The 24,297-nt window shown below is 40.4% G+C and overlaps 1 protein-coding gene across 1 annotated transcript in view; it reads right to left on the bottom strand.

The window, feature by feature from the left end:
• The window catches only part of TPK1 (thiamin pyrophosphokinase 1), a gene marked incomplete at both ends in the record, with an annotated part of 75,416 nt that overhangs the window by 2,037 nt on the left and 49,082 nt on the right, over nucleotides 1-24,297 (bottom strand). The window contains one exon of the mRNA XM_008935262.1: nucleotides 12,781-12,876. Coding sequence (XP_008933510.1) covers nucleotides 12,781-12,876 — 96 coding nt within the window. The remainder of the gene's footprint in view (nucleotides 1-12,780; nucleotides 12,877-24,297) is intronic.

Here is a 24,297-nt window from a genome sequence, read left to right as displayed (position 1 = left end):
ATGCAATAACATTCTGAATGTGTCTTCTTTCCCTTGTAAATGTCATTCTGTCAGAAAAATTGTGCTCTGCTATGCACACACATGTACTTACCATGAAGTACAGGACCTATCTCAAACAATGAAGTGCTCAGGGACTGCAGGTTTTTGTGACAGATTTTACCAGAGTACTGCAAGTTGAAGAAAAACATAACCAAAGATATTTCTGTATTTTAAGGTATGACAGAAGTGATCCTGAAGTCCTGCTCCCTGTTCAATAGCAACAGCACAGTCATCTTGTGGATTGGTTCCCAAACAGTAAGAAAAGACAACCAACCTAGCATGTATTAGATCTGTTGAAAAGGCTTTCATAAAACAGAGGTTTGGGGCTGTGGCTTGTTGAGAGAAGGCTAATAAAGTTATCTGGAAAGGGAATGCAGCTATAATCTTGGCTCTGCATGGATGACAAAAAATGAAAACCACAAGTATGTGACAGGTATGCAAACAAAGCCAGCTGGAGCAGGCAGGGAGAAGAGCTGCAGTTCTGTTATGACTGAAAGTCCTGCCTTTCACTGGACAGTCTCAGCAGCAGTGACAGGCATCCAAACATCATTAAGACTTTTAGAACCTCTATTTGAAGGTCTAAGCATACACACCTTGTTTGTTTAACAAAAACACAGAGAGGCCAAGTCCAACAAAAACCTCGAGAGCCTTTTCATCCTAAAGCTATCACCTCCATATAAAAAAACCACAACATAAAAATCACAAACTAACAGAACAATCAGCTCCTTCCCTGCAATCATGCTCCTCTAGCTCTGCCAAGCACTTAAGAAAATGGATGTGCCATGAAAGCACATACACGGCTCTTGGTCATTCCAGAACCTAAGACAAAGTGAATATCCGAGCACAGAGCATTTATATATTCCCATACTACAGAGAGGAAAGGCCATTTGTTTTTCTGCTATGATTTCCTGTATAACACAGGCTACAGAATTATACTGTTACTGTTAATCAGCCCAGCAGGTAGCACTGACTAATGCTGTATTTCAGCTGAAGCGTCCATGCTTCACTTAAATGTCCTGTCACCAGTCCCTTTACACAATTTGTTTTCACACAGTGTCATTCATTTCCTGAAAAAATGGATATAAAATCCTAAATAACTACAAAGAATAGCTTAGATCATTGCAGGCGCAGTGTACAGGGCAACGTATTCTCCTAGACTACCTGTAACCTGACAAACACAGTGCACAGCATCTTTAAATGCTATAGAGCTTTAATTTAGAAAGAGTTGAAGATCTAAGGGTGGGATGCAGCCATTTTTAAATTATACACTTACAATTAGGATCTCTTGAAAGAGTTTTAGGAGTCACTACCAAACAGCAGGGCAGTAAAAAGGAAACAAAGAAAAACTTTGTGTTGGCAATTCAGGGATGTATTTCTTTCTTCTCCCTTAAGCTGTAGTTTTTAGAGGGTGCAGTATCCAAGAGGAGCTGAGGCTGCCACCACATCATAATGAAGTTGCTCAGGTTCCTGCCTCCACTCTCCCTGAGATTATTGAAATGGGTAACTTGCTGTGAACTCTTTGCAGGCTTGCTAAACATTGTCCTTCTGTGAAATATCGAGGTTTGCAATATCCAGCCTTGTAATGGCAGCATCCACCATGACATCTAAAAGCACAGTCCAGGGCTCCAGCTGACAGCAAAGGATTCCCATTATTTTCAAAAGCATGCTCCTTATCTCTGATAAGGAATCCTCTCCCCAGGGTATGGGTATGGTTATGGACAGACAACTCAAAGGACTTTCTTCTTCAGGAGCTCCCTTTCAGCCAGACAACTTGCAAACAAACACGCCTGAGTCTCAGAGAGGTGGGTAGGTGGAAGGCAACATATTTACTGACAACAACCAGTAGCACTGGATGAACTTTGAGAAAGAATTCCCCTGAAGGAAAAAGGGAAGGCAAAAGTAATCAAGATGTCACAAAAGCCCTGGAGCCATGAATAAATCTCCCTCCCTCTGATACCATGGAGACTATCCACTGCTAATATCTAAGGTATTTCTCTGCCAATTACAGGACAGGTATTGTATCTGATTCAAACATAGCTTCCTTTTATCACCTTCTCACTTCACTGATACCTTTTCACCTTTCATAGACTTTCTTAAATTTCCTACCATTCAAAGGCCTATTCCCTTAAATTAAAATTCTGGAGGAAGATGAAATACAGAATAACATTATTGTAGTAGCATGCATAGTATGTAGAAGTATATTCTACGATCCTACGATACATATATATCAAAGTATATTATATCCTGAAAAGCAAACAATTAAGTAGTGCTGTGAATGATACATTTATTATTGCCTTATCACACTGACACTTTATCAATTCTGACCAGTTTACAAGAAAAGCATTTTTGTCTTCATAAGGCAATTATGTCTTCTCAGGATGTGGCTTGAAACTCCAGATACATCCTTTCTAATCTCTGCAGCAGCTTCAATTCTGAAGACTTTAAGACACAGCAAGTGCTCTCCTTGATAACAAATCAGCCAGAGTAGATTTCAGCTCATTCTCCCATAGCTGTATGGGAGCTCTTGTGCTGGCCAGATCACAGCCCTTTTTTTTTTTAATATCATCCCCAAAACTGCAATGTAAATTTAATGAACTATTAAAATCCCACAATCCAATGCTGACATACAGCAAGATAGGGTCCATTTTAGTTGATTACACTGGCTCTCTAGCTCAGGGTTTCACGTAAAAGGTATGGCTTTTATTTCCTATGGGAATGACATACCCAGCCACAGCAGCCACTGCACATTGCTCAGGTAGAATCCTCTTTACTCAAGGTGAAATTTGCTCATTACTTCAGCCACTTGACTCCCCAGAGGAACAAGAGTTTGAAGGCTCCCATCCTGTCTGTGCACCCGAGATCATAACCTTCAATCAGCTTCATCATCCTCTCACTGATTCCACTGATCTTTATATTATAACGTTCCAGCCCCTTCCCAAAGCATTTATTGCTTCTTATATTCATTTTCATGCAGTTTCACCCAACTGCTTTCTCTATTTGTAACCCTTTTTCTTTCAAATAAGAGGTTAATTCTTTCTGCTAGTGGTAATAAGCACACAGATTGCATGTGTCTGCTTAAAACCAGCAACATGTATGACGGCAAGATGGAAAAGGGAAAGATCATCTCAAAATTCAGTCACAGATTTGAGAACCATTTTAATCTTGGTTCTGCTATTGACTTGTGCTCACATCTCTGGTCAAGTGACTTGATTTCATTTCAGTGCTTTGGCTTTCTTCTCTCCTGCAGGTAAATGGAATGTTTGAGAGGGTATATAACATCATCTAGCATAAGTTTTGTGGAACATAAACCTCATAATCACTGACTTTATTCTTTCTTGCTTACAGAAACCTAATCTACAAAATCTACGTGAACTGCTGGACCCCAAGCAATCTGAATCTGACTGCTTGCTCTTGTGCTGAATATTCCTGTATGGCCATGGTCAAAGAGCACTCCCTGTGCCTCAGGTAGAGCAGGGACAGCAATAACTCCTGCTCTGCTGCTGCTGGAACACAGCTCAATACTGCCTGTGAGATCAGGGTCACTGGAATTCCTTATTGCCCCAGATTTTCTGGGTGAAGGGGGCCTGTCCCTACTCCAGACTGTTAGCATGCTGTTGTGAGTAGGTAAAGTGCACTAAGGCTGTTCACTGAGCAATCTGTTCACTGAGGCTTTGGAGGAAATTGTGTGCTGTTCTTTCACCCCAGCGCATTCATTCTGTGCAAGGACAAGGATTCCAGGGTTATCATTCATGTGTCTTCTGAAAAATCATAAAATCTTCTCATCTTTTAAAACAGTATGAAAAGACATTCACAAGCACCAGGGTAACCTCTTGGTTCCCACAGCTGAGCCACTGCAATCCACAGTGTCTACTGTGGTATCACCCCCACAGAACTGTAAACCAAATCACTGTAAACTATCATATCCCTACAAAAGCAAGCCCTGGATTTGTATTGGCAGCAGTACAACAGGCCCTGAAAAGATTATGCTAAAATGGTCCAGAAAATCTCTTTAACGATCTCATATCCACTCGCATCTAGTGCCAAAAGCTGTTTGGCACATGCTGTGTTTTTAATCTCTTTGTATACTGCCTCTAGGAGTAAAAAAAGGAAAAACTAACTAAAAACTCCCATCAATGAACAACTCAAGGGAAGGAAAGAAGTGATCTTATCATCTTCAAAAGAATTTCTTCATTGTGAGCTTTGTATTTAACATTTCACTTAACTCTGGCTGTCAGTCTTCAGTGAAGCAGCCTTCCTTCCTCCCCCTCCAACACATTTCCACGTTGTCACAAGGTCAGCAGGAGAGCCCACCCTGCCAGCAGGACCCCCACCCTGCCGTGCTGACGCCTGTCACCCCACACTCCTCAAGTCCAGCCAGTGCTCAGGGTCAACCCGGTCCTGCATGGTCAGCAGGTGGGACGGGCACTGCACAGGGAAGAGGCTCTTTCCTGCCAAGATGCTCCCTAAAAGCTGTTGGTCCCCCAAATGGAATCAGGGAGCCTTGCCTGGACCATGCTGGAAGAGGGACAGGAAAGTCCATGGCTGCTTGGGGCTTGATGAACTGAGACCCTGTACGTTCTGCCTGCTAGCCCACAAACATATGTATGGATGTATATCCCGGGACACACACCAAGGAGAGTTGTGTGCACCTTTGCACACCTCCATGAGCCCTGACAACTTCTCTGGTTTCCTTTGCACTCCTGTGGTGTTATAATTTGGCTGGTGGCCAGGTGCCAACCCTAGCCCTTCTCTCACTCCCCCTCCTCAACAGGATAGGGGGAAAGAATAAGGTGGAGAAGTTCATGAGTCCAGACAAGAACAGGGAGAGCATTAATTACCAATTACCATGACAGGCAAAACAGATTTGACTTGGGGAAAATTAATTTAATTTATGACCCATTAAAAATCAAGTTTGAGAGAAAGAAAGACAAAACTAAACCCACCTTTCCACCACCCCTCTTTTCCCAGGCCTAGCTTCACTCCTCACCCCTGCCTATTTTTATCTCCGTTCTGCCACATTCAATTGAGGTATTACATTTTAAGAAAAGAGCCACAGATTTTTCAGGGAAAACATTCTGTATGAAATACAGAAAGGAAATTTTTAAAACCTCTGTTTCCATTAAAGGATGGAAAATTTTCTTTTACTTGATCTGTGTAAGAGTTAATGGCTCAGGCACTTTCCTTGCATATCTTAACATTTGGCAACGAAGTCTGTATAAAAGACACCACAAATAACAGAGCTGTAGGGCAGCAGCATCGCAGAGCAGATGATGGCAAAAGAGGCATTTGTGCCTAACTAGGGTGAGATGTTAGCTCTGCTATTTAAAAAGTTTAAACTTGAGTTCACACAGGTCTGAAGATCTCCCGATAGGTCCCAACAGAACAGTAATATTTTCAGCTGGTCTGAACATTAATCTTCACGACGAACAAGGGGATAATAGCCTGTCCTATTATACTCAGGGGACAGATATAAGACCTGAAACTAAAGATGGAGAATTTTTCCCAGGTCTCTCAGGTCTTATTCTGCGAATGGTTCCTCTTTTGAGTGATTTCACTGAATACTTGGGCAGTACATAATTATTATTATTTTTTCCATGGGAGCGCAGGCTTGCAGAAAGAAGTCCTGAATTCATACATTTGTTTCTAAGAGGCTGGAGATATTGTTATATTGAAGGAAGTAGGTTAGGATGTTGGATGACAATTTTTCCTTTTCAGAGTAGGTTTAGTATTTATAGCAGGTAAGCTAAACATAGCCTGAATAATATCAGCTTACACCCATTACAGAATCTATTTTATTTTTTGTACACTGTCCTCTAGACCATATAAATTTAGCCATGCACTTAAAAAGAAATGAAGCATGATTTCTTCTTAAACTGGAAGCGCTTGTGAAGCTGTAAACATTTTATGCTCACATTTAATTTGCACAAAATATTGAGCTTTAATTGTTCACTGCTTAGCTGTTTGGTTGTTTAAAAGGGAAGCCATATGGGTTCTTTAGGCAAGTTGAAGAGATTACCCCCTAAGTCTCCTCCTTAGCAATGACAAAGTCAAATTAAAAGGTAGCTGATTAAAAGAAAAGCGTGTGTGTGTGGCTGTGCTATGAAGACCCTTCAATCCCCACCTCTGTTGAGCTTGTGCAACTGAACAGTGTAGGGGCCTTTCAAGTATCACCAGGCTGCCTTGTTCTCACAATATTTGTGTAGAGTTAAATTACTGTAAGCCCCTCAGCTCATTCTTGAACACTGCTGGTGTCAGCCAAGATGTCCAGGGTTCAAGGTCAGGGAAAGTCAAAGGACTGTAGAAGGCAGTGAGGCCTCAGGACCACAGGCTAAACCACTTCTATGCAGCACCAGTCACATTTACTTTGCAAAAGTCTTAATACTTTCACTTCTCCTCTGCCTCCGATACTCCTCTTGACGTAAGGAAAAGAAAAAAGAGAAAGACTCACCACAGCCTTAGAAGATTTGACAAACATTATGATTTCACTGTTTCTATTGACTGTTCAGAGGCCATACAATGTTACAAAAAGGGGGAAACCATCATGGGGACCAAAAAATCCAACCCACCACACAACAAAACCAGTAAGGAAGTGTTCTTACATGCACTACTTAGATTAAATAAATTTCCTTGAACAGGATTTAAAAAAAAAAAAAAGGCAACAGAAAAAGGTCAATTTGTTGATTCACCTACTGATTGAAGGACTAGATCACTGCAGTTTATGAAGTTATGAAACTGTTCCTTCCAAAGCCACTGTTTCTACAGTCACATAACAGTGTGTGATGCACCGTGTTCTTGCAGACACCAACAAAGTTATTTTAGAATAACTTCATTTTGCATAAAGTTATTCTAAAACATATTCAGTGTGTCTTGATGCCCACATCTATAATGGAACAGATAGACAGCCTGCTTCCTTTGCATGAAATTAGGGTCTTTGTCTTTGGGAACTAGCAAGTTCTGATATCCTGTATTACAAGAAATGCATTTTGCCATACCTTTGCAATGGGAAGCCTTAAAATAATTCAACAGTAGGAAAGATGGGTTAGATACTGTATTCCTGGAAGGCGGATTTGAATCTCAAGGGTTCAACTAGTCAGCACTCAAGGATATGTCTGTAGACCCTATAAGAGAGATTTACTTCCACTGAAAGGTATAATGATATTCTACATTTTAGAAATGGGAAGTAACAGGGAACACTTTAGATCCATTTCTTTCTTTCTGACAAGAAAGGTTTATGAAGAGGATTACTATTAATAACTCATGAAAAACTTTTGATACAGCACTTGGCAGTAAAGAAATCTTTTCATTACATGTATTTAAATTCCCTTAAAATATATCTCATTTGCATTTTCTATTCTTCTCCTGTGAGGCATTAATAAGAAAAACTCAACAGTAGCACCAAAACCGAACAGGTTCATTCTTAGCTCTGCCTCCTCCTGTATGGAATTTGGAGATAGACCCACAGACTTCAGGGTATGCCTCACACTCCAGCTCCAGGCCAGCTTTGGTATCTTCCAGACTATCTCACCCCTGTTTATGATATTTAGTTACTTCCCTGTTTCCAAGCCGTGGTAATGGCCAGTCCTCATCCCTAGGCTTCCCTTTAGAACCCACTCCTGTTAGTGTTCTGGGTCCCCAAAAGTTTGCAGAAATGAAAAATAGGGGGCGATCCAGCATGAAATGACCAACTACTAAACTGAGCAGCAAAACCACAATTCAGTCAGGAACTGAAGCTGATATATTTACTGCTACAAAAATGTCACATCATCAGGAATAACCTCAACTGACACAAAAATCAAAGCTAAGCTAAACTGAGCTCAGTACTTACAAAAATTAAACCCTTCCTACATGGGGCTGCTCTTTATGTAAAAAAAAAAAGCTTTTAAAGTATTTTCTGATTTTCATTTTAGAGTATTTTCTGTTTACCTTCAGGGTCTTTTTCTTTGTGTAAAGACGAACCAGAGAGTGCTTAATAAGCTGTTTGAACACTGCATAGCTGAAGGTGGTACAAGAACATCACTTCATTGTCCTCTCTTCAGCATTTTATAAACACAGGACTTCAATAAAATTATGCTTAGTTTAGCCCCCTTCAACAGAAAAGTAAGTGAACTGATTTGACACATTGTTTAAGAGAGCAAAGAGAAGAATGCCTGCATTCATTTGAAAGAAGTAATATTCTAGACTGCTGACAGATCAAACCTTTAAAGTGTAATTTTAAAATGGAAATGTTAGTATAGTATCCCTTTACTGCAAAGGGTTTTTAGGAAGAGTTGGATTTTTTCATTATTTCATATTGACACTGATGCTTTTATCAATTTAAACACACTAACATTAAACCACTAAAAGGCATGGAGTTTTCAATAAAATTCATTTTTTATATTCTCAGCCCATATAACCAAATGAGCTGCTTTAACTTTTTTTAAGCAGAAAAGATAATAAAGTTAAATGAAAAGTCCCAGAGCTTAATTTTAAGACTAAATGGTATTTTAGATGAAAAAAGTTAAAGAAAGCAGCGTTTGTAACTCTGAAATAAAGATAATGGCTCAAATCTATCTTTACATTATGAGGATTCTTCTTGGAGCTGCATAATTGAAAAACACACTTCCATTTCTCACTGACACGAGCTGCTATGAACTGCCTGTGAATCAGACCAGGGAAACTGTTATGGGAAGAGCACTTGAAGACTGGGAATTGGAGGCTCATCCCCAACTAGCATGCTGGGAGACTGGGGACAAGTTGCTTCTGCACTTCTGCATTCAACCTGCAAACTGAAGATAATAATGTTCACTTGTAATGAAAGATTTGCTGATCTCTAAATAAGAGATATTGTAAGCATGCTTACTATTTAGCCAGTTCAGCTGGTTTCTTGAGAGAAAATTAAGAACAGAAAGTAGTACTGGACAGAAATCGCTATAAATAAGTTTACTTGAAGGTCTTGTAATGAAGAAAGGAAAGTACTCACACAAACACAGAATTAAAATAGTGATTAAAGCAGTAAAGCAAAATGTGCACACCTAAGTGTTCAATAGGCCATAAACAATGTAAAAGAAACACCTAGTAGAAATAAAACCAGAGTTATTAAGACATTAAAAAAGCATCACACAGGGCCAGGAAAACATGCTGCCAGAAAATGTGTGCATTCATACACATACATAGACGTAGAGATGTACATGCATACTCACAGTCATGCAGCAAAAGAAAGAGAAATATCTAACAGCCTTTAGGTGGGAAAGAAACTTCAGGAGTCAGATTCTGCTGGTGGTACTTCACTGCTTCACCCATCCGATACAATGCAATGAATTAGGGTTGTGGAGAGGGAAAATTAAGACTGATTCTAGCTTGCACATATAAAGGGCCCTGCTTGTTCTTACATCGACTGCAGTATGCAATTATAAATACATATAATTAGGTGACTTAGATGTCACAAAATCACCCCACTGCTGCTTTCTGCATGACTTGGCTATGGAACTAAAATATGCAGTGTAAACCAGAAATGAATGACCCTGAGGATTCAGAAACTATTCTAAGAGTTTTTATTTGAGACATAAGGAAAACGCAGTTACGCATTTGGCTAATTATTCCAGAACACAGAACTAACTGCTGTGCATATTGAACAAGGTCTTCAAGAACTAAGAAGATATTTTTGCTCCCAGACCTGTCTCTCAGTTGACCAATTGCATCTATCCTTGTGCTCTAACTGTAACCACCAGTAAAATCAAAACGGGCTTTGCAGCCTTCTCTCCACTGGAGGCACCAAGTGGAGTCTCACCCTCACCCCCACCCAGGTGACCTCTAAGAAAGCTGTTCAGCTTTATTATCTTTCAGTACTCTATTCTTCTGTTCAAAGGTTACTTGTTCAAAGGCTATTTGGTGAGCAGGAAAAAAAGGAATGAGGAGGATGGAGGTGCAGAGACATGGACAGTAGACTACACAAACTTAACTCCTTTGGAACAAAATATTGCCTCCATACGTTCATGAGAGCTGAAAAACATCCTTTACACAGAACCACCACAGGATTGACAGATGAGAATAGAAATCTTACTCATTCAGTATAGCAGATAAATGATAACTTATTCTCTAACCAAGGAACTAACATCTGTTTCAAATATCCTGGCTCCCCACAGTTGAATTTAATCCAGACAAACTATGTTATGGGATTGTGGATCCATCATATACATTTAATGTAATTAATTTTCTAGCTGAACATATTGCTACCCAGAAAGAGCAGTGAACACAGTGTGACTGTGGTATAATTTTTTTTTTTTAAGATACTAAAGATATACTTTCCCTGTTTAGTAGCTTCAAGCATAATTTAAAGGGAAAGGGATGTTTAGCATCTCTTTGTCATATTCATCTTTGGCAAGTGCTCTGGATGATCCAAACAGAACAGGTAAAAATCAAAGCTGGAGACACACATGCTTATCCAGGAACCAAGATGACACATTCCACCTAGTCAATACTCTCAGTTATGATTTTTTTTCCCAGAATGGTTTAGGTATTCAAAGAGGATAGAGTTTCAGAGAAGCCAAGTGGTTGCATCTGTAAACTGAGGCCAGAATATGCTGCCAGGGCTCTGAATTCCTGTGTTACTGGGGGACCAGGCATCAAGCTAAGCACTGCACCATCAGGACATCCAGGAGAATCACCAAGCCTCCTGCTAAGGAATTATACCTACCGCTTCTGAACAAAGGGCAAATTGGAACCCAGGCTAGTAATTTATACATTTGTGACACAGCTTTGGGTTCCATTTGCTTAAATGTCACATCTTATTTGTCTAAATTGAATCAACAACTTCTTGAAACTCCCTATGTCAGAAAATGCTGAAGATCAAACCCAGAAATGTATGCTTTAGATAGTGTGCATGAATCAAATGATAGCATCTCACTGTGTTTTATGGAACAGACACTGCAAGCAAGAAGCAGTTAGGATTTCATAAATATAGTACTTAGTTTTAGAAAACGTATCTATGTTACCTTTTGCACCTCTGAAACACTCAGATTGTATTTAAAGCATATCTTATATGTAACAGCATGTAAATATAACTGAACTGAAATCTTAGGCTTAGGTCATTGGCATGGACTCCACAGAATTTATGCAGTTACACTCTGGCTTGTACTTTGCAAAACATCTTCAAGGATTACAATCCTTGAGCCAAATTAACAGGGCTTTACCTGGGAAAGTGATCAAAGAATTCAAACTTTTACAAACAGGCTACTTATCATGGAAACACATCTGTAGCTGTCACGTTCCCATTGCTCCTATTTTAACCACACACTGATTATTTATATAAAACCTCTTGTGATAGCTTAAAAGAAAATGATTTAAAAACATCCCTTCATAGCAGTAGCTGGGATTTGATAATTAATTGAATCCAGGAAACAGTCAATTTCTCATTATTTCTGAGGGCAATTCTGTTGAGGGAAGCACCTGAGTTGCCAAAGTCAAAACAAATTGTAGGTATAGGTGGCTCATCTTGCACTCATCATTATATGCATCCTAGATGGGAAGACACCCTTCTGTGGTCTTCTGATGATAAATTATAAGGGGGGAAAAATAAACTACCATATAAAGAGTATCCTGGCTCAGAGCCAGACAGATAAGACAAGTGTATGGAGAAACCCTCACTTCTCTGTCTATATTGATGAGGAAAAAGACCTGATGAACAAGAGAAGGCTAAAGACGACATGACTGCCAAGTGTAGCAGCACTCTGAAATGCCACATGGACATGTATTTCATTACAGAAGATCGAGACATTCCAAAATATCTCAAGCAAAAGTTGGTTAATTGTTTGTCATCATGGAGTAAGAAGAGAAGAAAGAGAGAGAGGCATTGGCACTTCTATCTCTTGTTGCTTTGTTGGAGTACAGTGATCTCAGGGAGTCAGGCAACCTTCCTATCCTGCTACAATGAAAACAGGAAAAGAGAAGGTTTACACATCTCCTTCCACCTTGTGCTGTTTTCATTTTCTTACATTGTTTCCTCTCAGTTCCTTTAACCCATAGGTGCAGAGCAGAACAGAGAGCTCAGCCCTTATGAACGACATTCCATGGGGAGGAAAGGGCAGCAATCCCAAGAGCGCATCTGCCATCGTGTTGTAAATGCCCAAGGACTTTTAACTTCCCACCTCAGAGAAGGAAAACAAGTGGGCCTCTGAAATCTAATGGCTGAAGGAGAGGGGGACGTTGCCTCCTTTGCCTTTCCAAGGAAACGAGCAGCTGACAACTCCATATGGCTCCTTTTAAGTTTCGTACACTGCTTGTTCTGCAAAGGTTCTCTTTGATTCCAGGGGAACCTTTTGCAGAAGGAAGCATTGCTTACCATATGTAATGTTGGCAGGGTAAGATTCCCCCTCCCATCTCACCTTTGGGAGGGGAGAGGAAGGAGATGAACACCGAGGGTCAGCGTGCCAAGACTTGAAAATATATTTACATGCCAAAGTGGGACTCTTGCTTTGAACACCAGCCAACAGCTCTTCTGCACTTTGGGTAGTTCATTAACAGGAATCAATACAAGCTGCCTTTTAAGAAAGCCAATGCTTGTTCATTGACACACTGGGTAATTCCTTTTAGCAGAAGCATCAATGCTTACAAGGTGTGCAGTAAATTATGGCAAAACCACAGAACGGCAAGGCTACAGAAAATATTGTTTCATTTCTTCAGTGCCAGCTTAAAACACGAACCTAAATACACTTGAGAGGAAGAGTAATTATTAAGAACCAGAGACAAAAGATGTCTCATTTTTACCTGGAGGCCCCTCTTCTCTATCTTTTTCTGGAGTATCTGAAGGCACTTGGTGAAATCTGTGAGGTCTTGATCCATGGTCTCAATTAACTCACATCCCTAGTGAAGAAGCAGCAAAACAGAAAGGAAAAAAATATTGTCAGTCATCTTTCAATTTTGAGAACTAATGCTGTCTTCTGTGAAATCAACTGCAGTCAGCAACTCTTAAAAGTCTCTGCATGAAGACGCAGAATTAAGTAAAGACTATTACTCTAATAAAGCCCAAAGACCTGAAGTCCCAGCTGAACAAATTATTATGAAACACTGGTTGGATAGGCACAGGGGTAAATATTTTAAACTCATCTGTGAGCTTGGATAAGCATGCTCCACAATGTTCTGGTAGATGGGTAAGTCCTGGTGTTGTGAGCCCTGAGTGATCAGTAACGGCCAGAATCAGGTCCCAGGAAAACAACTGTTCTCCTGATATTGCTCTAAATACCTTTTCAAGTAGCAATAACAGGCTGCTGAGGTGATGCACCGTGTAGCTGCAAGAGCACATGTAATCAAAGACCTCCCTTGCAGAATCGATGCTGCTGCCACCACTAAGCAAGGAGGGGAAACACAGCTGGAGCCTGGACCTGGTGTGTCAAACAATTTGAAGAGCTGCCAGCTCTCCACTCTTCATCAGGAAACACCAAAACATAAAATTGGCAGGCGGAGAAGGGGCACAAGCCATCTAGAGTCTTTAATGACCATGTGAGCTGTGCAACACCAGCCAGGGACACCAAGGGAGCCCAGGCAAGGTAGAGGGATGTTCAAGTCCTCCCAGAAAGCTCACAGTTGGATCTGAAAACTACTGAAGAGGATTTATTAATCAAAGCCACTCTAAATGAAAAAATGTCTCATTCACTAGGAAAGAGGTGCTCTCAGACAGTCTCATTATTGGCCTTGATAGTGGCAAGGGAGACCAAGCTGTGAGAAACTGTGCACAGACAGACCCTCCCCAGCCTTTCATGACCAGCCCTTGAACTGCACGAGAACATGACACATTAAGACTAAATCAATGGCAGGAACAGTTACTGCTGAGCAGGGGAGGAAAGGCAGAACCCGAGTTACCAGCTCTCAAATTAGCAGTAGAGAATGAAAGGTCTTTTATCGTTTGCCAGGGCCATTCCTGGCAAAATTGGCTTTGCAGTGCTGGCAGAAGTTTATAGGTACTGATTTCTAAATAAAAGATCTACCTCCCCCTCTCCCTCAGCACTCTGAAACACTCCTTCCTGCAGTCACTAATAAAAGCCTGATTTCCTCTCTGGACACTCAGGTTTTGGCAGCTGCAGGTAGGCTGCAATTCTGCTTTCTACCCAGGGATGACCAAATTGTCTGGGTTTTAAGCATTGATCCACAACAGCTTAAATTATTTTCTTATTCATTACTTTATGGTTTCTACTATTGAAAATATTTCATTAGCTTCTCAGGATGTTCTTTGATAAGAAAAATATTTCTTACCAAGGCAAGATAACATTAGCATGGTGGCTGGAGAGCACCACAGGCATTTACCACAGCTCCAGAAGGAAGCTCTGATGCACCACATGTAGATATCCTATGTACAGCCCTGCTACTGTCTTGCACATACAATAAAAGGCCTCAAATCTACATGACAGAAATGTAATCTAAATGTGTTAACGGGACAGCAAGTGAACAGTTCATTAAAGGCAGGTTACTGTACAAATGATACTGATACAAAGAGAGTACTAAAACCAAAACCTGGCTTAAAAATGGTATCCTGAAACTGTTTGTTCACTGTCTGCACTTTTGACACCTTATCCAAGCACTGCTATAGTTCATACTGAAAAATGCGCCACTGTGAAAGCCACCACTTCCTTCAAATGTACCTGTGATTTCTCGTTCGCTTTCCACATCAAGCAAATAACCAGTTCTGGAATGGGCAAAGATTTTAGAAATGCTCCTTTTGCCACAGTGGCAGACACTGGTGTGGTCACACCAGAGTGCTGAAGAGGACCAGCAGCAGTACTTGCAACTTCCTGTGTCCTCTTCAGTGTCTCTCTGGAATTAATGTCATGTTCAGTGCAGTTCATGTTCACTGATAGCAAGAGAGTTTTAGATAAATCTGTCACTCCTGACATATCAAATCCAGTATTTTAAACCAGAGAATTTGATGACAATTCAAATGCACTTCTTGTTAACTTTCACCGCATTATTCCTAAATGACAAAAATCTTCAGGATAGAGCTTTCCAGTGCAGCCAGGGCTTAGTGACAGCACAATATGACAATTGCAAGATGGGCAATAACACTTGTAACTTCATGGCTACCTGCTCAACTTAACAACATTAACCTTTGGTTAGAAAGTTAAAAAGCCAAACAAATTCAGCTTTAGGAAAGGTTAGAAAAATCAATACCATCCAGCAGGAAATAAAACAATAGATTGCCTCTGATGACGATATAGCTTTGCTGAATGATGGGATGAGGCACACAGAATTAGTCTTTGGCTCTCTGTCTTATTATAGCAGTTATGGGAGGCACATTGCTAAAGGAGGAGTGTGCCAGACACACATAATAGGATTATTGAACCCTATATTTCAGACAGGCACTGAAATGTCAATCTGAACATCTCAGCATTTCTCCCATTTTTAGAAATACTATGCACCACAGCGTGTTGTGTGTTTGAAGAAAGGAGTGTGAAGGTGTCTATTCCCCCATGTCCTTTTTAATCTCTTACTAAAAGAAAGTCATGTTTGTTCTTTCTCTAATCTTTCTGAATATGAGAACATAATTAGGACAGAACACATAAAATACTGAATTTGTACTCTATCTCCAAAGCCTCCTATGACAAGCCACTTGAGTCCATCTTTTGAAGCCTGTGTCTGGCTGTGCTCACTGAGTGCACCAGAGACATCCAGTTCAGTCTTTTCAACAAGTCCTGCAGCACTGAGGTGCAATTTTGAGGTATCAAACTCAATACAGATGCACTTATGTATAGCTGTAATGGCAGACACAGGAAAACCACATATCCTCAAGTTCAAAGAGAAGGGACACATCTTACAGAGCCTCTCAAAACCACTGCACAGGCAAATAAAGCCTAAGGAACCTATAAAAACTAAATGTATTTTCCAAAGACTCTCCTTCCCCTAGAAGGAGAAGCCTTTTACCTGCCCAAACAGTAATGCACCCAGTCAATCCACGTACCTCACACACCAGCTGAGGAAGAGCTGTAGATTCACAGAACTATTTCAGTTGGAAAAGACTTTTCAAAGTCATCTGGTCCAACCTCTTGCTCAAAGTGGGCTAGGTCTGCTCAGGTTGTTCAAGGCTTTTTCCAGTCTATGTTGAGCACCTCCCAAAATGAAGACTCCACAACTTCTGTGGTCAACCTCTTCCAGTGCTTGGCCCCTCATGTGGAGAAATTTTCCTTTCCCAGTGTCAAACTGAGATCTCCTGTGTTACAAACTGCGGGTGTGGCTTTTTTCCTCTACACCTGCTTACCTTAACAAAGGGCCTGGTTATGGCTGGTCTCTGCCTTCCCATTAGGAAGCTGAGACACCAACATGATCTCCCATTTGCATTTTCTTCTGAAGGCTGAACAAGCCAGATTCCTTCAGCCTTTTCTCATGCATCCTGTGCTGTAGCCTTCCTTAACACACATTTCCATTACTCGTGCAGTATCAGCATGCAATAATTCCACCTCAGAGAACCTGAAGAGGTCACTTAGCAGCCAGGAGGTAAACAGTTCCTAGTTCTCTCTTCTTTTTAATGTAAATTTCAGTCATTCTGCCTCTCTTCCACTTTTGTCCACTCGGAGAATAACCCAAAACTTCCACATTCTTCATATACTAGATGCAGTCACCTAAATGTTTTGACCCTCCAAACTTTTTCATACCCAACATGCAGACAAGGATTCACACTCTGAATTAGACTCAATGCAGCTGATACTGAAAAGGAGTTGATACTCTAGGAAAAAGCATACATGCTTCAAGCAAAGTGCTGCTCTAGACTAAGCACTGATGAACAGAAAGGGACCACAGGGTCTGACTGCAGGTCTTGGACCAGGCCTAGCAAAGAAGATAAGTATGTGGATGCATAATCAAAGTTTAACAGATGATAGACACTATGTTCTACCATCTTCTCTATAATAGGAGCATGGTGTTGTGAGACCAGAACATTCAATCAGTATCAGAAAGAAAAAAAAAAAAACACAAACCAACCCACAACCTAGTTTGGGAAACATTTCTTGCAGAGCTGGCAGTCACACAGGCAGCAGTTGCCTTTGTTGTTGGCCCAGTGTTTCATAGCTGATCCCAAACAACTCTCTCAGAATGGAAACCAAGTCTAGCAAAGGGTAAAGATGCAACAGACTACAACATCACATGAGGTTTCTGAAAATATTCAATGAGACAGGACTGGAGCAAGGCAAAGACAATAAGAACGTCCATCTTGAGTCACCAATAGTCATAAAAGCTACACACTTCATCCAGGCCATAAGTTTCTGGAGACTGATGTAGTAAGATGGCACCAAAATCATGGAACTCGTTTATCTCTATTAATTACAAACCAGTAGGAAACTAGTGAACTGAATCCTTTTGCATTTTAGGAGTAGGGTGCAACTATGGAAGGCAAAGCAGTTAAGTTCTCTGAATTCTTTTGGGAGTTTCAAATACTGTTGAACAACAAGTATTGAACAGCTTCTCTTCTGATCAGCTTGATTGTATAAATTGCCTTTTGAATTTTGTAGTAGAGAAGAAAACAAATACATGTAATTGGTGAAAATGATTTTGTATATTTAAATAGCCAAAAATACATAATTAAGTGAAATGCATTTTCTTTCAGTTTTTGGACTCAAATTTGGCTGACTGCTTGGCATCAGCACAAAGCTAACACTGTGCAGATTGCTTGGCCCTCAGCTCTGGGGTGGATGATGTTTTGAATCATCCAATTGCACATTAAGTGGAGCTGCCATTCAGATTAACTAAAAGAATTTATTAATCATGTTGGAGCATATGCACTGGAAGCCAAATTACTGAAATCCACACTCAAGTGAAAGCCCCATTACTGAGAAACAAACCAAGAATGTTCAGTTTTGACCACTGCTTCTAACCTTATATAACACCACTTGATTTATTAAACAAGTACTATCTGGTGGCATGAAACAAAACCAGTAAATATATGTAAACATATGCACACTTCTGCGAACCAAAAGCTACATGAACTTGTCAAATTTGACAGGCATTAGAAAAAAAAAAAAAAAGAAAGTTTCAACAACTCTGTAGTTGAAACTTTGACTGCAACAGCTGCAGCCTCTCCTCCCTTCCCCTATTTCTATTTTGATATGGTCTTTTTCAAAGTAAATAAAATGTTTCCTGTTTTTGTTCTTAATGAGGCAGCATGTGGCTTCTGGTGGAGGATAGCTTTTTTATACCATACATTTGATGTTGAGATAGCAGCAATGAAAGAGTTCTTCTGCCTTAATTAGGTTGCCCCCTTTCAAAAGAAAAGTCTGTTGTTCATGAAATCATGGCAATTACTTAAAATGAACAAAATACGAGTCTGTTCAGCTGGTATTTGACCAATACCGAAGAAAGCCAACATACTGTCTTTGCCACCTATAACAAACTGAAAAGCAGAAACCCAAAAGTTTCTACATCTAAGAAGCCAAACCTAAGCAAAACCCCTCACAATTTAGAAGACACCAACCAACCAACCAAATAACCCCCCCCTCTCCCTCCCCCCCATAATTAACATTCCATTTACTGGATAAATTCCCAGGGTTCATCTGTACTGGAGCCAACTCTTCTGGTTTACTAAGTTGGGTGAATGAAAGCAATCATCTTCAATACTCACCCACAGGTCAGAAAGTGCAATAAAATGTGTCATTGCAACATCATTATCAGAAAGTTTTATTTTTTTTTTTTTAATTTAAGTTTTAATTTCTTTTAAAACTTTTAAATAACCAAGTGGAAAGGTAGGAGTGCTGCATGGAAAAACTGAGGTAGAAAGGTCTGTCAGGAGCTGCGCTCTCATATACACAACCTGTATCTCTCCGCACCCATTTCTAGCATTTAATAGTAGACCTATATTTGTACATCCTTGTCTAACCCAGACACGTTATTTCTCCAATCCAATGATTAAAACTGAGCACAGCACAGCAGTGACAACCACCTGCTATTTCTGGACCTTCTCTGAAATTTTCCTTATGTGCCCTTCCTTGGCTGAAAATAAAGGTTCAGAGAAAGGAGCTTTAATTGATGGTCAGGCTCCCTCTGTAATCAGTACTGTGAAAAGCTTTTGTCTACCAAACTGATGAGCTGACCCAACCCTTTGGATCCCAACCTACTGATAAGACTGATTACGGTACCTTGCTTTTTTTGGAAAATAACTTGGAAACAGGAATTGCTGCTCTAGCTGTGTGCAGTTATGTATGAAGGTAGGAGCTAGCTCATGTAAGGGAAATCGGCGTGCTGGAACAGCACCAATCTCTGACAGAAGGGAAGCACATGCCACCAACTGTAGACAGCATGAGCCATTACCCAGTTCTGTCAATAAGAGTCAATTTGTTGACTTGGATGTGCTTAAAATCAAGGCTAGGAACTATATTGTTTCTAAAATGGTGTAACCACACTTAAACACCTCTTAAAACTAATACTACCTGAGGTGCTCACACCAATGATGATGCAAATGAGTCCAGCGCTCTCCTGAAATAAAGCAGGAAACAGAAAAGCTGCCCTAACCACAAATAACCCTAAATCCTATGCCCCACAAAGCTGAAGAAAAAGGCCATGGAGTGTTCCTTGCAGTTCAACCACGTGAAGTAGTTTTTATGGGGTGGGGGGGGAGCAAGAGAAGCTACCTGCTTTTTAAATCCCAAACCACTTTATGCACAATAAACTCACAGGGCTTTGTTTTGGGTTTTGTGTTGGGTTTATTTTAAAAATTAAAAGAGCTTTAGGTTAACAGCTTTTACTTTTTATCACATAGGATGACAGACACTCTAAAGAACTGAAGTTAACAAGCAGACACACTTTGAATCAGCTTCAGTTGCCAGTTCTCAAAATCCACCTCAAGGTAAGAAAAACAAGAAAAAAAAAAAACCCACAAGGCTTGTCCTGGGGTGTTTTTCAAGGATTTGGGCTCACAAATTTTAGCCATCCTAAACACTACCTTAATATGTCCTTTGCCAGCAACCTAGGGAACACTATGACTGGAAAAAATAATTTCCATGAAAAATGCATAGAAAATAGCAAAAGTACCTCAGACGGCATAAAATTCTTTGCAAGGGATTTCTAATAATTAAGTCTATTTAAATATCTATGACCAGTATAGCTAGTCTCTCTCTCTCTTGCATTGACACAGGCTTTATGCAAGACGATCCTTAACTGGTATCCTTAGTTTCAGAGCTATGTAATTGATCTGAAAAGAATCTGGATTGTGAGAGTGGAGCTGCATCTCAGATATCGACCACCGGACAGAATTAATTGAGATCAGGCCCCAGTTGTGTGTTATGCTCACAAAAAAAAAAAAAAGGTATTTTCTTACAAACTCTGTCTACATGTACAAGATGAATACAAAGGGATTCAAAGATTTTGATTACCAGAGGCAGCAAATTGAAAAGAGAAATAAATTCCTGTTGTGGACAGAACTCCTGAATTTGTGCTATCAATACAATCCAGTAGCTCATTTTTCTTTTTAGGTACTAGGATATTAATGAAAATACCAAGATTAGTCCCAAGACTGATCCTTCAGGAAAATCACTGATTACTTCCCACTGCTTGTTAGTTTTTTTTATGAACAGCTGGCTGCCTTTAATGTGTGTGTATTAAGTTCCAACTTGGCTAGGTATATAATTAGAGAATACTCTTGTTTTCTTGTTATTGTTCTGTCTGATGGTTTCTAAAACCTCTCAACCTCAGCATAAGAGCTGCTTGTCACAAGGGTTAGAAGAAACTTTCTGTAGGGGGAGTTTATTAATTCTCCATCAGTTCAGGATCATTTCATATAGATCAAAAGGAGAATGCCAGACCATATGTGCCCTTAGCCCAATTCAGGTCAGCTTTTGTATTCTATGTTTTAAAACTACATGCCTGCCTCCTTTTCTTCCTCCTGCAGTTTTGCAACCTTCTTTCCAGTCATATTGCTCCTCCTCTATGGAGGGAACGGCTAATATAAATTTATGGATGCCTTCTTCCTTTTTAACTTTTTTCTAGGCAGCTCATCTGGGACGAGCAGGTTATATAACATTTCAAATATGTGCTGGTGCCTGAGAAAGACAGCAGGTTTACACTGCTGAAAACGGGGCATCTCCAAGCACTGCTACACCAGGCCTACATCTTGATGATGTACTGATAGGATACCGGAAACAGTAATGCAAGTTAGTAGTTGTTGTCAACCATATGTACCACGTTCACTACAGGCAGAAAATTAACACATAAAAGAGATGCTGCTTTTAGGAAGTAATTGGAGGAAATTTCCTATCCCATGCTTCAAGAGGTTCTCATGTCAGAAGTGACAATGTTGTAAAGGGTGCCAAAGGGCATAGTACTATTTGTTTAGCTACAGAGTTGTGTACTGAACTAATTTTACGGGTCCAAGAATTATAAAGACTGAACAGATTTTGCAGACGCCTCATCTTCACATAGACCAGTGGAAACAGGTTCCCCAAATTCAAAATAAAATTAAATTGTTGTATATTTCAACAAATCGATACTGCAAAGTTAACAGCAATGAAAAATAATAATAATAATGATGATGATGATGATCACTACCACCACCTAACTTTACAATCCTTTTCCTTCAAGGATCACCAAACCACTGGGGAGCAATGAACACAAGTAATTCACATGCTGACATTTTGAAAGACATAAGGGAAAACTCAGGAAAATTAAACCACTGCCCAGCAGAGCAGTTCTGACTTCATCAATAGCAAGTGTTCCACTGAGTACAAACGCATTTCCAAGTGAAATTCAGGATATTTGCTATATTTCTGCATAACTGAGGTAGATTCTTGAATAAGAAAAGGTCACTCATCATATTCACACAGTTGCTGCATTTTTGATTTGTCGAGGGCTTCAACTACTCTGAATTGAAGTACAAGGTTGCTGAACAAACATTCAGTCTTCAGGTCTGAGAGTGCTTCATTACTTAGTAAGCTGGAAACCAGTTTTGTCTTCCAGGTATACTTCAAGGCTTGTTTTTTCAATAGGCAGAGGTTGCAGGTTTAGGAACAGAGAACACCCTGCCATCAGGCTGTGCATCCTTCTCACTGTCTCTCTTTTCGATGTGATACATAAACAGCTAGTCAGAGGACTGTTCAAACAGATAACAGAATATCTAGCTTACTGCACTGAAAGTATTTCCATTACAAAGGTGAAATGCTTCAGGCTTTGTACAGGTCACAAACACCACACTGAATAAGATAGAATGGATAGCCAGCTAACTGCAGTGACCCTGCAAGCAACACAGAGCTTTGCAACAACAGATTTTGCATCTGTATTACCCCAGGTCCCTCCTAGCAGGATATTCCTTTGCTTTATATAGCAGTAGTGATTTCTGAGATCTAGCAGTGGCTCTCCTAGCTCTCCTCACAGGCAGAGGTGGTCCCTGCCAAGGTAAGCTGGCACAACATCAAATAGAGACACTCTGAAAGGCACTATACAGTCATCTGCTTGTTCTAACCAGGTCAGTTCAGAACCACTCCACTAACCATCCTGTGAACTGCCACTGGTCACTGTCCACTGGATGGGTTATATTTTAAGGGACATGTGTCCATCTCCAGAAATCAGGGGTCCCAGTCTTATCTCTTTTAATGCTGTAGTGTTTGCCTAAAGTGAATTAGCCTGAACAGACATCCATGTGAAAGATCAGATCCCATGATCTTCCCCAACATGACTGAGAGCAGAATTTGACCTCGTGCATCTGTCTTGATGAAGGGCAATGGAACAGTCATGGCATATTCATAGCTCAAAACACAACCCACAGCCATTAGAGCAGCAGAATTATATATTACACTAAAATACAAATGCAAGTGTCACAGTGAGCTGGGTGCACACAGGAGGGCAGACTAGAGTGGCCTAACAGACTGTCTGGACCACGCAAGGATGCAAGACAAGCCCTTTCCTTGCCTGCTGCCTAGACAAAGCCTCAGGCTCAGGAACACCCTGCTGTGCTTTGAGCTTCCCATCAGTTACACAGACTGACAGGATTGCTGTGTGAACCTGACCTAACATTCATTGATACAAACACTCAGGATAGCAAGGCACAATATAAAATTTCCATAACACCCTATTCTAACACATCATCACATCTGGAAGTGTCTCCTTTTCTGCCTTCATTCTATCTATTCTCTATTTTAAATGACTGCTGTTAGAAAGGAAAAAGACACCGAGACCTACTTGTGCATTTTGATCAGAGGTCTAAAAAAAGCTTAGACCTTCAAAAAGCTGTGAAAAGAGACATCAGAAGCTCAGCAGGGCTATGTGTGCACATTTTGAAGGGGCAATTTTATTTATTTATTTTTTTAGCTCCTGCAACTCTCCCACACATACTGATTATTTTGACTGAATCTTGCCCAAGCTGTAAGTCTGAAGCAGATCCACATGGACATAAGATGTACAGATACACACTCCCCCATATTCTGAAATTTTCAGAATATTTGGCTCTTATCCAGCTGGGGTTTGCAGACAACGTTTATGTCTCTACCACAGTCAATGCTGTGATTGCAACCTGGAGCAGACCTAATCAAGCTTTAGTGGGCAACAAATCTCAGCCTGAAAGCTTCTGTCTTCACTTGTGGGTTTTACAGTCTAAACAGTTCTAAAAACTGCCACTGCTCCTGGGAGGCCAGCTAGCTAGGTCATAGCTAGGTAGGTTTTCCCAGCGACCTAGTTCACAGCTAGGCAGGTTATGTGTGCCCTGAGCAGGCACAGAACACCTGTGAATGCCAGACCCCACTCTACCACTCAAAAGCCTCTCCCTGCAAAGCAGCTTCAGGCAATGATGAAGAGGAGTGACTGCCCTTTAAGCCATTCTGTTAAGATATATTTGTCAAGATATTTCTGTAGGCATGAGGACACAAAGAAACCACTTTCTAAACATTTTACAGGGCTGGATTTGCTGTGAGAAGGTAATTAATTACTCTAATTGGATGATAAAACATGGAGATTAACCTTTTCAGTCACCTTGTCCATCTATCTAAAGAGAAAGTTTTTCTCTAATACACTTTCAGGTGTTGTGTTCGATTTCATTAAAAGATTTTTTTCAAGCCTTGGAGGTTTTGCTTCTTTCCAGCAGAAAACTATACCACACCACAACAGGTCCTGCTAGGTGTTTCTCCTGGTATTTAACAGTCTTTTTTATGTAGCCATATCCCCCCTTGCACATAGGAGTTACATAAGTACATATCCCTGCTCCATGTGATGCCCTGTAACACTCCCTCTCTCTCAAACTTTCTCTAAACTCATGTTTCAAAATCCCTACCATCCAGAGAGAGAAAACATAAAAGTAAAGCCCATGGACAAGCAGTACCTGTGGTATAC

Source organism: Merops nubicus, unplaced genomic scaffold (genome assembly GCF_000691845.1).
Source record: "Merops nubicus isolate BGI_N331 unplaced genomic scaffold, ASM69184v1 scaffold8352, whole genome shotgun sequence".
NCBI classification, from domain to species: domain Eukaryota; kingdom Metazoa; phylum Chordata; class Aves; order Coraciiformes; family Meropidae; genus Merops; species Merops nubicus.
The sequence above is the reverse complement of the archived record's forward strand: the minus strand, read 5'-3'. Positions and strand labels throughout refer to the sequence as shown.